Consider the following 13389-nt stretch of genomic DNA (forward strand, 5'->3'; position numbering starts at 1 on the left):
ATAAGGACTGAGTCTTACGCAAGGTTAAAGAAAGTCAGTGTATACTAATACTAATACCATGACATTATTGTCACGAATTACCAAGTTTATAATTTGCACATTTATGAGAATCATTTGGTCTTCAGTCGTTGTTTGTGCTAATGAACCAGATAAGTTAAAAGGTAAGCTATGTTTCAGACAGTAAGCTTTACTTTTTTATGTTGTATTTTGTTTTTAAATTAATATTAAATTTTACCTCAATTTTAGTACCCTAATAATTTATGAAAATCCTTCATAAAAATACTGGAACTACTTCAAACTGTGTAACAAAAACTGGTATTAAAAAAAAAAAACTAAAACAAATAAAAACTTTGTATCTCATTCATGGTAAACCAGCTAAACAGACTAAAAACTCAAAATATTTAGGTGTTATAATTAATGAAAATGGAGGCTCGGTGGCTGAGTGGTAAAGCGCTTGGCTTCGAAACCAGAGGGTCCCGCTTTTGAATCCATGTAAAGACTGGGATTTTTTATTTTGGGATTCTTAAGGCGCCTCTGAGTCCATTCAGTTGTAATGGGTACCTGTCAATAGTTATGAAAAGTAAAGATGGTTGGCTGTTGTGCTGGCTACATTACACCCTTGTTAACCATGGCACCACAGAAACAGATTACCTTTACATCATCTGCCCTATAGATCACAAAGTCTGAGAGGGGAACTTACTTTACCCCTTAATAATTCATGATGAAATTATAAAAGAAATGAAATAAAGCAATCGGGCTTAGTAAATAGAACAGACACAAAATAGCAGTGAGATTTGTAACAAACAAATATTCACATTTGACAAAGTAACACCTTTAGTAAAATCACTAAATTTAAGAGACCCTTTAGGATGGAAGGCTATAATAAAAGTAAAGTAGCAATAATACATAAAACACTGAACTATAATTCAGAAATATGAAAACATAACTTAATAAAATACTTAGAAAGACACAAAGATAAAGGCACATTTTTTATTCCATTTGTACAAGTGCTCCTTCTTGCCTAGTGCTATTAGAGCATGGAATGGGTTGCATGAATCAGCCAGGAAACTCAATGACTTTCAAGTCACTGAGTAATATGCTTGACCAAATTGACACATGGATGTAATTATCTTCTCTTTTCAAGTAAAGTCTGTAATTTATGAGATAAGTAGTAGCAAAAAAAAAACTACAACATATAAACTGTGAACCCCTCTTACTTTGCCAATTTTTACCTTCTATGTTTTGTTTGGATGTCAGAAGATTAACTTTTTTGCTACAATATATAAAACTGAAACCTAGCTCCTCAGACCCTGTATTTGACTGAATTCGTAAACATGCCTATGCAGAACATTTTCATTGATACCAAAGTTCCACCAGCCTTGAAATAAAATACTTAAAACCCAAATTTCCACCAGCCTTTAAATCAAAATACTTGAAACCCAAATTTCCATCAGCCTTGAAATCAAAATACTTGACACCCAAATTTCCACCAGCCTTGAAATCAAAATACTTGTTAAGAAGTATTTTGATAAGCTTTTTTGAATAAAAATCACAAGTAAAAAAAAATGCACAAGTCTATACTAATCATTTGGCATTATTTTACTTATAGTTTTCAGTGACAATTAAATGGATACCAGCTATTAATAATACTAATGTTTAAACCTTTAAACAGGTTAATGGTAACAATATTTGAGATTGTCTTACTCAACAATCTCACCACACTATGCAATCATAAATGATATCCTTAAATATCCATATCCTTAGAAATATTTTAACAGGCTCAAACTATACACTTGTGAAGGTTTTTCATTTTGGATATTGGGTATAGCGGAAGTCTACTCAAAAGAAATATTTATAATATTTACCCAGCTAATGTATCCAAAGGAATGACAAGTGCCAGTACAGCTTGGGGTCAGCAGCATCACAGGCTCTGTCAGGGTATTTGTGTACTGCAAACTGCTTAAGGGTCATAGGCCCCTGTTTGACTTTTTCCTCAGGGTTAACTCCCAAAGCATTTCCAATGTTTGGGCATAGCTGCAAGGGCAGTAGAGGTTTGAAGTCAAGAGTTTTCCTTTTATCTTGTCCAAAGTTTACTGGTTAAGGCGCCAGTTACTCACCTTAGCCCCTTCTCCTGTAAGTGAAAACTGTTCAGCCAGACTCAATATCTGAGTCACACATGATGGCCAGGAGTTTGACTAATTGTCAAAGGCTATTTGAGAGGAATGCCTTATAGAAGCATTTAATAGATATTGGAGTACTTATATCTGTTACCAATTCCAGCAGATATAATGGCAGATAATGCCTCTAAAAGAGAATAATTATGTTGTTTTTTTTTTTTAAAGAAGATGGTAGATGTGCTAGATAGATAGATATGCTAAAAAGCCAACTGAAGGGTACTGGGAACTAATTAACTACTCATATAGATAAGTTTCACTCATTCTCAGTTATAATGTGCGACTTTTTTTTTTTGTCTTAAAGCTTTAACTTAAAAAAAAAAATTTAAGTGTGGTAAAACTTTTTTTGTTTTTACTTTACAGATAGTTTTCAAGATGATTTGGCCAATATCACAACAAATAATCTTATGTTGGGCATCTTAGTGTCCATAATAATTTTCTTGCTAGTAGTTATAGTCATCATACCCCTGTGTATGGACTGCATGAACTCTGAAGTCAGCTCCATGAATCACCCTGCTTGTGGTGGTTCTAGAACAGACTATGCTGTACCAGACGCACCAACTCAAAACTTTTCCTCCTCGTCTGTGGCCGGGTATGGAGGTTTTGCTGGTTATTCTACATTGATCTCAGATAACAACAGTCCATTTCATGCAACATCAGGCCCAGTTAACATACCTTACAACCCAGAGCCCCCACCGCCGTATGAAGCAGCCTATGGAAACAGACACTAATTCATTGAAAAAAACTGGTTATTTTTTAATTGGTGTAATAATGTGCAAATTTTTTTTTTGTTACTATTAGATCAGATGAATATTTTAAGTGATTTATTTAAATTAATTTTAAAATATTTTATTACTTTTTATCAGCCATTTTTACCTTTATTTATTGTTTTATGTAAAAAAAAAAAGTTATCAGCTTTCAACTTTAAAAATGTTTTAAACTAATTATATAGTGGTATGTATATATAAAAGTAAAGTTTCCCTTTCTGACCTTGTGATCTATAGGGCAGTTGGTGTTAAGGTCATCTGTTTCTTGGCCAACTGTTAACAAGCAGTGTGTCATGTGGCCAACATAACTACCAACCATCTTTACTTTCCCCAACTAAAGTCAGGTACCCATTAGACACCCTGCTCATTAATCGTTGGCCACAGAAACCAATGATTTTAACATCATCTGCCCTATAGATTGCAAGGTCTGAAAGGGGAACAGCCATTTTTACCTTCATTTATTGTTTTATGTAAAAAAAAAAAAAGTTATCAGCTTTCAACTTTCAAGGGAAACTCTGATGGTTTTGACAATTTTTTATATAGTATGTGTTTTGATTTACATTTTAGTAATGTATTATTCTTTTTTTAAAATTTGCAATAATAACTTAGTAATTGATGTTTTTCTGGTGTAATTTTCCTGCACATCCAAAACGATCAGATTCTATGTGACATCACACTAACCTATTAATTTAATCTATTGACTTATTGTATAAAGGGAGAACATACAGTAAAGTTTACATTCTCGTAAAAGAAGTATATCTTTGTATATGCAGTTAGATCTAGAAAGCAAAGAAAAAAATGCATGTTGAAAGTAGATTTACATGCATGACTAACCATGGCAGTGTGTATTTTCTTGCCTGACCACTCAACATACAACAAACACTATCGCTTGGTTGTCTTGTCATGACCGACTACACCTAGTCTTGACTACCCTTACACTGACCAGTTTTTAGAATCAGTCAGACACATGATCTAATAACTTTTTAGGACAGGGAGAGGCTTAGATGAAAATGTTTACTTTTTTTCTTGAGTTGGTTATCCTAATGCTGTTCCGTAGTTCTGGACTAGGCCATCACTAAGCCTAACAGCTACTGTAAGAATGAAGCTAATAAAATCTCAAAGAACCCCAATTTATTTTTGAGATGTCAAGAATTTACTGACTAAATTTTTAAATATAAATGTTTCTAAGCATTTAAATAAAAAAATTGTAAAATGTTTACTATAACAACTTTTTACGCAGAATTTAAATATGTCAATAACTCAAATTTGAAAAACCATCAGAGTTTCCCTTTAAAAAAATGTATGTAATTAATTGTATTTTGATATTTTAATAAAATTTTTATTATGACACATATCATTGATGACAAAAATCATATAATTTTAAGTTTGTAAGTTATTCAAGTACTGAAGTATTATTTCAATGACTATAAATTAATATTCTCTAAAAATCCAAAGCATTCCAAAGAACAATAAATCCATGTCAGTCATAAATATTTTCATGCAGGTCCAGCATATGGGCTAATTGGTTTTGAAATACCATAAAACAATCAATTTAGTGATGCTGGCTTTTTAATCTTTCCAGAACTAGCTCTTTCTCTTCAACTAAAATTTCAATCATTGAAGTTAAACATTCAAAAAGCATTGTATCAAAGAAAATGTTAAGTCTTTGATAATCCACATTTACATTTACATTGAACTATGATTTACTCAAAGTATAAAAGTTTTAAAAGTTTTTTTTTTTTTACATTCATATAAAGCCGTTAAAAAGTTATCTGTGATATTAATGTTTTACTGTGAATAATTTTGATTTAATTTACTAAATCATTTGATTGTTAATGTGTGTTCATTTTAATATATTATTTTATCAATCCGTTTAGACATGCATTTAAAGACTATCCTTAACAAAAAATGTGAGGAGACAGAAAGTTGCTAGTCTGTTCTGAGTGAAAAAAAATGAACATGGAATTGTTTTTTTTAATTTTACTCAAATGGGTTGTAAAATATTTTGTGTACCAATGAAATATGTCTTGCTAAATTATATATAGGAAAGAAAAAAACAACTTTTGATTGGAGGGTGATTGCTTAAATCAATGTTAAGATAAAAATAGGATGTCTAAAGGTAAATAACCACTTGTGTCAAACCATGTTTTTGATCCACTGTATATATCTTATGTGTGTAAAATAATAATTCTTTTTACTCTATGATTGCATACCATCATGCTCAGCATTAACTGCTATAATGTACTTTAAAAAAAAATAACTTTCTTATTTTTACTTTCAATGTTCTTGCCATTTTATTTTTTCTGAGGTCCTGAGTGCTTAGATGGCTGTTAATCTCCTCATGGGCTGAGCAGAAATCCTGATTTAATGTGAATTATACCCCCCCCCCCTCCCTCCTTTTTCATTTTCACAGTCAATGATGAATTGAAGCACACAGAGAATATTAACAAATTATATGATAGCACTGAAGGACATGATGGACTAGTCATTATCATCAAAATGTGCACACAAAAAAGTAATAGCCTCATTGGGTTTTTATCTGGTGTTGAAATGCATTATTCACCCTAGAACGCTTCACACTTAAGGTTTGTCTCATTAGCTTCACACTGCAGAAGATAGAACAAAGGTTTGTCTCATTAGCTTCACACTTAAGGTTTGTCTCATTAGCTTCACACTTAAGAAGATAGAACAAAGGTCTGTCTCATGAGCGCAGTGCTTGTCTTTAATAAGATTAAAGAAGAAAACAAAATAGTGCTCTGTCTACTGCTTGATGATTCAGTTGTATAAACTTGAGCACAAAAGTATTCTGCACCAACAGTTTTTCCTAACACATATACATCATCCATCCATTTCTGCCTGAGGAGAGATGCAGTATGTCGCCAGGTTGAAAGGCCTCTGTGTTGCTGTTTTTTTCATCAATATATGTTGCTGTCAATTTGCCTGCATGTAGAAAATCATGAAATGTTCACTGACCTAGTGTGTCTGGTAGCTCACATACAGGGTTGAGTTAAACTGCAGACACATTTCCCCTCAGCTTGGGACACTCCTACGAGGTATGCACTACTGTTTCCTCTGATAGAACCATCTTGCAGTGTGCTATTATGGATTGCTTTGGTCTTCTCATTCTAAGCAGCATATTGTGCTGCCAGACACAATGACCTTATAAGATTCTTTACAAGATTTCAACAGTTCTCATGTAAACTCCCAGATTATATTCATGCCTTTGACATAAATTTCATACTAAAGTAGTGAATTCTAATTGGTCACCGATGGTAGGTGTGAAAACAATATCTATAGTTAGTCAATGGATGAATTGGCGTTGACTTCTTTCACCTTGTTCATCATCTTTTCCATCGATCAATTGGTTGACCAAGGTAAAAATAAAACAAATTTTGTATTGTAACTAATGTGTAGATAAAAGAATGGAGACAATCATACATAGCCTGAGAATTACAGCATAACATTTTTCTTCATGAATCTCACTTTTTTTTCATCATGTTTTTGAGCTATATTAAGCGTTGATTATGCAATTTTGTTTTTCTTATAAAGTGACCTTTTCTGTTTTCCTTTCTTAAAGTCTTAACTTTTCACTGGAGTTTGAAAATTGAACAAATGAAACATACAATATATATTACATTGAAATAAATTTATTACAAATCAAAATGTGACTTCATGATTTATATACACAAAGTACAGTTGTCTTACAGCATTGTTTGTAAGAAGGAAAATGACACAATTATAACATAAGTATAGTACAGACTACATCAGAGAAAATATAACAAAGAGGGCATTGTACTTTTTCATAACTTTTGTCTATTTTTATAGATTAATTTTTTGTTTGTTTTGAAGCATCTAAAAAAGAGAAGAAAAAAAAACGCTAGGCATTTACTTAAAGTAATGCCAATGGGGATTAGAGTACATCAGTACTATTAATTTCATACTAAATCAGTTGTAAAACTACAAGCAATAAATTATCTGCTCAGAAAGAGTCTCCTGTTGCATTGTGTTGTAAGTCTTAATAGCAAAACTATATTTTTTTTCTTTTCATTAAGTGGTATGTTGTCCATTAGGTCAAGAAAAAAAAAAATCTGAGCAGCAAAAAATTCAAAGACTAAAAGAAAAGTTCTCAAAGAGCTTAAAAAAAAAAAAGGTAAATTAAATGTTGTTCACCTTATTTTCAACCTACCAATTTAAAAAAAAAAAATTATACTTCAAAGGCATAAATTTATTTCATTCCATGATTTATAACAAAAGTAAGTTCGATATTAATATCAAAATCACTTTTGAACTGTACAAGTTTGTGAAGAGACACAGACATTCACTATCTAAAAGAAATGGGTTGCAATAATACTATGAATCTGGGGGTAAAGCCCATGACAGGCCAACCAGGCTAGGGCAAACATAAAATAAATTGATAAAATATAAATAAGTAATTGCTGGATTTAACTTCATACTAGAATCTACACACCTTGCGAAAATGATTTACTGAAAAAGATGCAAGTGAAAAATAAAAGTATTTTTCTAAATCAACTTGTAAGACTTGAAATATATTTAAAATCATTCAAGAAAAGATTCAAGTTATTGCATAAAGTAACCTAAATAAAGTCAGCTGCAGTTTGCCCGACTAGGTGAAAAATGATCTACAGAAGAGGGATTGCTTTTTAACAGCACAGAAAAAGAATGCTATATAATTCAAGAATTTCCAGTTCATTTCATAAAATCCACTAAACAGGATTTCCTAATTTTTGAAGTGCAAGACATTTCAATGTCCACTATTGTTATATTAGAAGTAATTAAAATCAGGAACATCAAGTTTGCTGAGTTGCAAAGAATTCAAGTACAAAATATAGTTCCCTTCAACAGATCATTTTATCTAATTCATAACAATTAATGCTTCAGCAAAAAGTTTTGATAGAATTAACACAAAACTGGAGAATGCATCAATTACATTATATATATGTACAACATTTTTTCCAAAAAACAAGACAAATTGTTGTTGTTTTTTAATAGCAATTTGTTGTTTTCATTTAAACTAATGAAGGGTTCTTGTAATATCTATATAACACTGTTAAATGATATGCCATTTAAAAGCTTGTTTCTTTGATGGTAGGCTAAATGATTTGTAAATCTTGTTAGCACAGTAGTGCCAAAAGGTTGCAGGCTTCAACTGTAAATAATAAATTCTAGCAGACAATCACAATGTTAACTATGAAAGTCTGGGAAATATTCTGTTACCATACCCTAAAAAACCCCCAAGATTTTATACAAGATTTTATATTGTTTAAAGGAATAATGCCCAGACAAACTTTTTGTAAATAGGTCAGTGAGTTTGATTCATAACTAGACAAAAAATGTTTATGAGATGTGTAACTACCCGGTACCTAGTTACCTACATCTTGACACTATAAAAACATTTTAATTTAGTTATGACAAAATAAGCTTAAACAAGAATCTACTGAAATGTATGACTCTCTTGTGACAACAGATACTGCAAACTCAAGTGATGATCACCATAACAACTTGAGTTATGAAAAATTCATTTTGGCCATGCAACCAATGACCAAACTGTACGCCAACTATCTTGACCTATTTGAATTAGTTGCATTTTTCATTTGTAAAGTTATTAAAACCATGACGAGTTTATAAAAACTCAAAATAAGCTAATGTGCTTGAGGCTGGGAAAATGAAGTGATTGAATTAAAAGTATACTACATAACGCTGTTCAGTTGTGTCAGTCTTTCTTTTTGTTTTTAAACTCAAAATGTAAGTAAGAGAGTCCTATACTTCCATTTGAAAATAAAGTTACTTTAAAAGAATTAGAACTCTTTTGCTCAATAACAAAGATTTGAGCAGATTGATGAATGAGATATGTGCTCAATGATCAATGAATGTTTCAACTGTACCCGTTTCAAGATAGAATGGAATATTGGAAAGCACACGCCTCACTCTTTGCAAAAGTCAGTCATCATCAACACAGATAATCTCCATGATCTCATCCTCACCATCCAAAGTGGGACACAAGCTCATGAAGGATTTGATCCTGGGCGTGGAGTCTGGAACAGAGACTGTGTCTGCCAGGTGCTCCATCAGAGAATTGTTTACAGGCTGCCTCTTGCCTTCTGGCCTTGCTACAGAATGAGGCCTGGAACTACTAGAAATCTGTGGTTTTATCTTTGGGCCATTATTGGCTGTTCTAGAAAATGTTTTCTGTTGGGTCCTTAAGGGTGCTACAGCATTAGCTGGCAAAGGTCTGTGGGCGGGGAGGGACTTGTGAAGGTTTCTGTTGTCACCACCATCATCGAGTTGAAACGTTTTCTGTGTGGCTGGAGGAGATGCAGCGGACTGATCAGGGTGATGCAGCTTTCCGTTTCGAATACTGAAATAATCAAAATTGGAAAGTCTCCTGAAATTCTGAGTGGGGTCCTGATCCCCAGCTGATTTACTAACAACACAAGTGTTGTTTATATCACGGATATAGCCCACATTTTGATCTCCATTGCGTTGTGCCATCCCTCCATCAAACCCTTCTCGGCGAACATAGTTCATTGGCTGCTTTCTCCGACTGCTGGGTCCTGGCAGCTTGTTTTGGATAACAGGTAAGGAATTTCTCGATGCATAAACTGATGGTGACTGCATTGGGTGTTTACTTAAATGTGGCATGAATCTTTCACCACCATTCTTTATTACTGCAGTTGTATTCTTGGGAGAAGCAGTGTTGACATTTGAAAAATTCAAAGATTTTGCGATTCGGTTGCGATCGTGGAAGCACTTTGGCCCAGGTCTAGTCGGGGAAGGAGAGCAATGTGACCTGCTACGAAATATATTTGGGACGTGCGGTGGTGAAGGTGGTAAGTTGTGAGCCAGATTAGGCCTGTTGGTGGCAAGTTTGTGTTTGTTGGGTGAGTTCTGCAAGAATTGTGAAGAGAAATTTGAGCATTGAGGCTGAAGAGTGAGTTTATCAGAGGAGAATCCTTGAGGTAACTTAGATTGTGGAATGTCTATCTGAGTAATACAGATATCGTCATCAAAGACGATATTCTCTGCTATTGTTATCTTCTTCTCTTCAGTCCATTCTTTGATTTCTGATTCCTTCAACCGTGTCAACAGAACTTTACAAGTTGGTAAGCACTGTTTGAGATGTCTACTCCTGGCACTAAGACCAGTTTTAAGTAACAAATTAAACTCAAACTTGTCACTGGAGTTAAACTTGTATTTGTGCACAAACGTTGAGCCCCTCTTTTTTTTCTTGAAAGTAATGCGAAAGTCCATGCCCCTGTATCTCAGTTTACTGTAACTGTCGTCATCTACTTCTGTCCTACAGTAGCTTTCTGCATCCTTTATAATATTTAAGTGTCCTTCACCTTTCACATACTTTCTGATTCGCTGGCCTAGAGGGGAGGATAAATCCAAAGTCAAGAGAGAAAACTGAAGGGGGTCTCTTCCTTCCTCCAAGGCTTCTTTGTCTGCCCATTCATCTTCCACGAAACAAAAGCTCAGACGGCGACGAGAGCTTACATCGTTGTCCCTGCTCAGCTGAGACATAAGTGACCTAGTGGAGCGTGGTGATGTGGAGGAGGGCTTCTCAAACGTTGTTATTGGGACAGCACTAAGCGGCCCTTCCACTGAAATAATCTGACAGTCCATATCCACATCTTTAGGTGCATCACTTATTCGTGACTCTAATTCAGATTTCTTCACTAAATTCAAGGCAGACATAAATGCATCAGAAGATAAATAACAGCCAGGATGAATAGCTGAGCATTTTATCTTCCGCTTTTTTTTCCACCATGCTCCTGTGGATGGAACTGGTTTCATGGCTTGGCATTCCTTCATCATTAACTGTCTTTGATTGTGTTTCTCCATAATTTGGTCCAGCTTTTTCTGACTGCGTGTCTTAAGGGTGGGGACAAACTTGAAGGACGATGACCCATGAGCAGGCTTTTTGGTTGGTAATGAGGAAATAGAAGAAGAGACCTGATCATGCCCATGGGATTTATGTTGGGAGAGAAATGTGTCGTCTAGTTTACTGATGTGAGAAACTTTAACAGCCGTGGGTGAGTCCTGTGGCACTGATTTATTAGATGCTGATGCTGTTGTGTGATGTTTATCGGGAATTTCAGCTTTGGATGAAGCAGGATATCCAGGGGAACTGTCCAAATCCTGAAATCTACTGGGGCAGATACTCTGGTGAGTCTGGACAGCCTCATGACTAGCAAACTGTTCCAGACAAAAGCAGCATACAAAGACTGGTCCATCGCTCTCTGAAACAAAACAACAACAAAAATAAATGTACTGCGTACTTGAATTACCTTATAGTAATTAATAAACAAAATGTACTTCTAGAGTAGAAAATTGACAGTTCTTAAACTTAAAGTTCTTAAACTTGTTCAATTAAACAAAATAATAATAATTGCCATTTTTTTATATTTCAGCCTCTCTATTCTTTATGACAGATTTCATAAACTCAAGTTAGCATTTCAGTTCACCATCTGATTGAATTTGTGAACAAAAAAACAAACAAATTGTATGCTCTCAAATGCCTAGCTTTCATTAATAAGGGGGCTTGCATGCTAGATTTTCACATAATAGCAAAAAAAAAGTGCCACTTGCTTCCTCAAATAATCAAGGTCAAGCTGAATCTCAAACCAAGCTCTAACAAACTTTAGTCACTATTTAGTCACCAGACATATTTTGGACTTAAAGGCATCTATCGCCCCTACCACCTGAGACAACCCTCTTTCATTTTATATTTACTAATGATTTAATTTGAGATTAGAGTGTGGCGTGACATAATATACAAATGGGTTCAAATATTAATAAGCAGCTTATCTTATAAAGATATTCAACTAATTTTGTTCACATACTATGTTTTCTAAGGAGAACAGTAGATGCGATCCCCCCCCCACCCAAAGCGACTAACATACCAGCAGGGGAAAGACATAATATAAATATTTGTTAAAATATTTAAATAAGTAACTTTTATCACATAGATATGTAATTAATAATGTTAAACTGTGACTGCCACAAAACATAGGCCAACATACCGGAAGGGGGGAGGGGGGGGGGAATAATCCAAAACTAGGTTAAATTATAAATAATTAGTATATATATTAATAACATACATAAAGAATTTGTATATAAATTGTGTGATTTCTTTACTGAACCCCCTCATCCCCACCCCCAGTGTAGTGAGCCTAATATTAACTCACAAAAAAAGTAGAAATAAGTAGCAAGCAAAAAAAAAAATAAGTTAGCTAAATTTAATCATAAAGTGTGTGGGATAATTTTAAAATATGTTATCTACCTGCCAGTGATTCAACTGAGCCTTCGTCTGCATCATCTGTTATAAGAATTACATCGGAACCATCTCGCTGCTGAAATACAAAAGTGAATGAATGTCTAATGAGACACTGTTTGCTTAGTGTAAGCCAGTGTTCCAATTATATGTTGACCTCAGGTCATAAGGATGAAAAGAGACGTGAAACTCCTGATATAGAAACAGGAAGTAAGAATGACTAAATTGACTTTTAGTTCAGTCAGTAGTATCTTTTTGTCCGGTGTGGACAGTAGTGACTTAGAGAGCGGAGTAGTAACTTTGAGTTAAGTAGTATCTTTTGAGAAGTCGAAGCCAGTAGTTTTTTGAGACAGTACATGTATTTTGATCGTTTTTCTCTGGACTTAGAGAGTCAAGTAGTAACTTTGAAGTTTATTTTTACCCACTGTGTTGCGGATTGGATTAAAATATGATTTAGTATATTGGATATGTTTAATACTGCTGTTATGTGGATGCGACTGTATTCTATGCATTGGATCATTTTTGCAACCATGAAGTGTGCAACATATTGTTTTATTAAATAAATTTATCATCTTGTCTGCCAAAACTGGACTCATTCAATCTATACCATTTGTGTTCGTTGCATGTCAAGTGTGACTCCAGGAAGCACAAACGCAGCATTCCACGACGTTCGCATTCTTCAACATTACACCATTTAACCTTTTTACACCCTGAGACCACCCAACTCCAATGGGTATCTGACATTGGTTGGGGAAAGTAAAGGCAGTTGGTCGCTGCCCTAGCCACATGTCACCCTTAAAAACCATCAGCCAAAGAAACACCATCTGCCTTATTGATTACAAGTTCTCAAGGGTACTAAACTTTTTACATACAATATAGATATATGTGAATTTTATAAATAAAATCTAGATATAAATACAAGATGCAATCTAAAAGGATTTATGAAATAAATATCAACCTCAGATTCTGTTTCTGAAACTGGAGTTTCATCAAATCTGTTCAGTAAATCTTCTAATCCATGGTAAGAGTAGCAGCTATGAACCAGCTTCCTAAGAACTTGGAGACTGTCCTATTGTAAGAACAAATAAAACATTTTTTTTCCATGAGCATTTATAAATTTAGCACAAATTTTTTTTTACAATCGTTGATTTTT

The 13389-nt window shown here is 34.0% G+C and overlaps 2 protein-coding genes across 4 annotated transcripts in view; one reads left to right on the forward strand and one right to left on the reverse strand.

Moving 5' to 3' along the window:
* On the forward strand, positions 1-6604 carry LOC106058055 (uncharacterized). The gene is made up of 2 exons (XM_013215432.2): positions 1-161; positions 2538-6604. The coding sequence occupies exons 1-2, from the start codon at positions 59-61 to the stop codon at positions 2903-2905; spliced, it is 471 nt and encodes a 156-aa protein (XP_013070886.2). The 5' UTR covers positions 1-58; the 3' UTR covers positions 2906-6604.
* Positions 6573-13389, reverse strand: part of LOC106058051 (uncharacterized) — a 12739-nt gene continuing 5922 nt past the window's right edge. For all 3 annotated transcript variants that reach the window (XM_013215428.2, XM_013215429.2, XM_056027922.1), the window contains exons 4-6: positions 13195-13305; positions 12246-12315; positions 6573-11202 (exon numbers count right to left, since the gene is read on the reverse strand). In XM_013215428.2, coding sequence (XP_013070882.2) covers positions 8900-11202; positions 12246-12315; positions 13195-13305 — 2484 coding nt within the window. In that variant the 3' untranslated portion in view covers positions 6573-8899. The remainder of the gene's footprint in view (positions 11203-12245; positions 12316-13194; positions 13306-13389) is intronic.

The sequence above is a fragment of the Biomphalaria glabrata genome, chromosome 4 (assembly GCF_947242115.1).
Source record: "Biomphalaria glabrata chromosome 4, xgBioGlab47.1, whole genome shotgun sequence".
NCBI lineage: Eukaryota > Metazoa > Mollusca > Gastropoda > Planorbidae > Biomphalaria > Biomphalaria glabrata.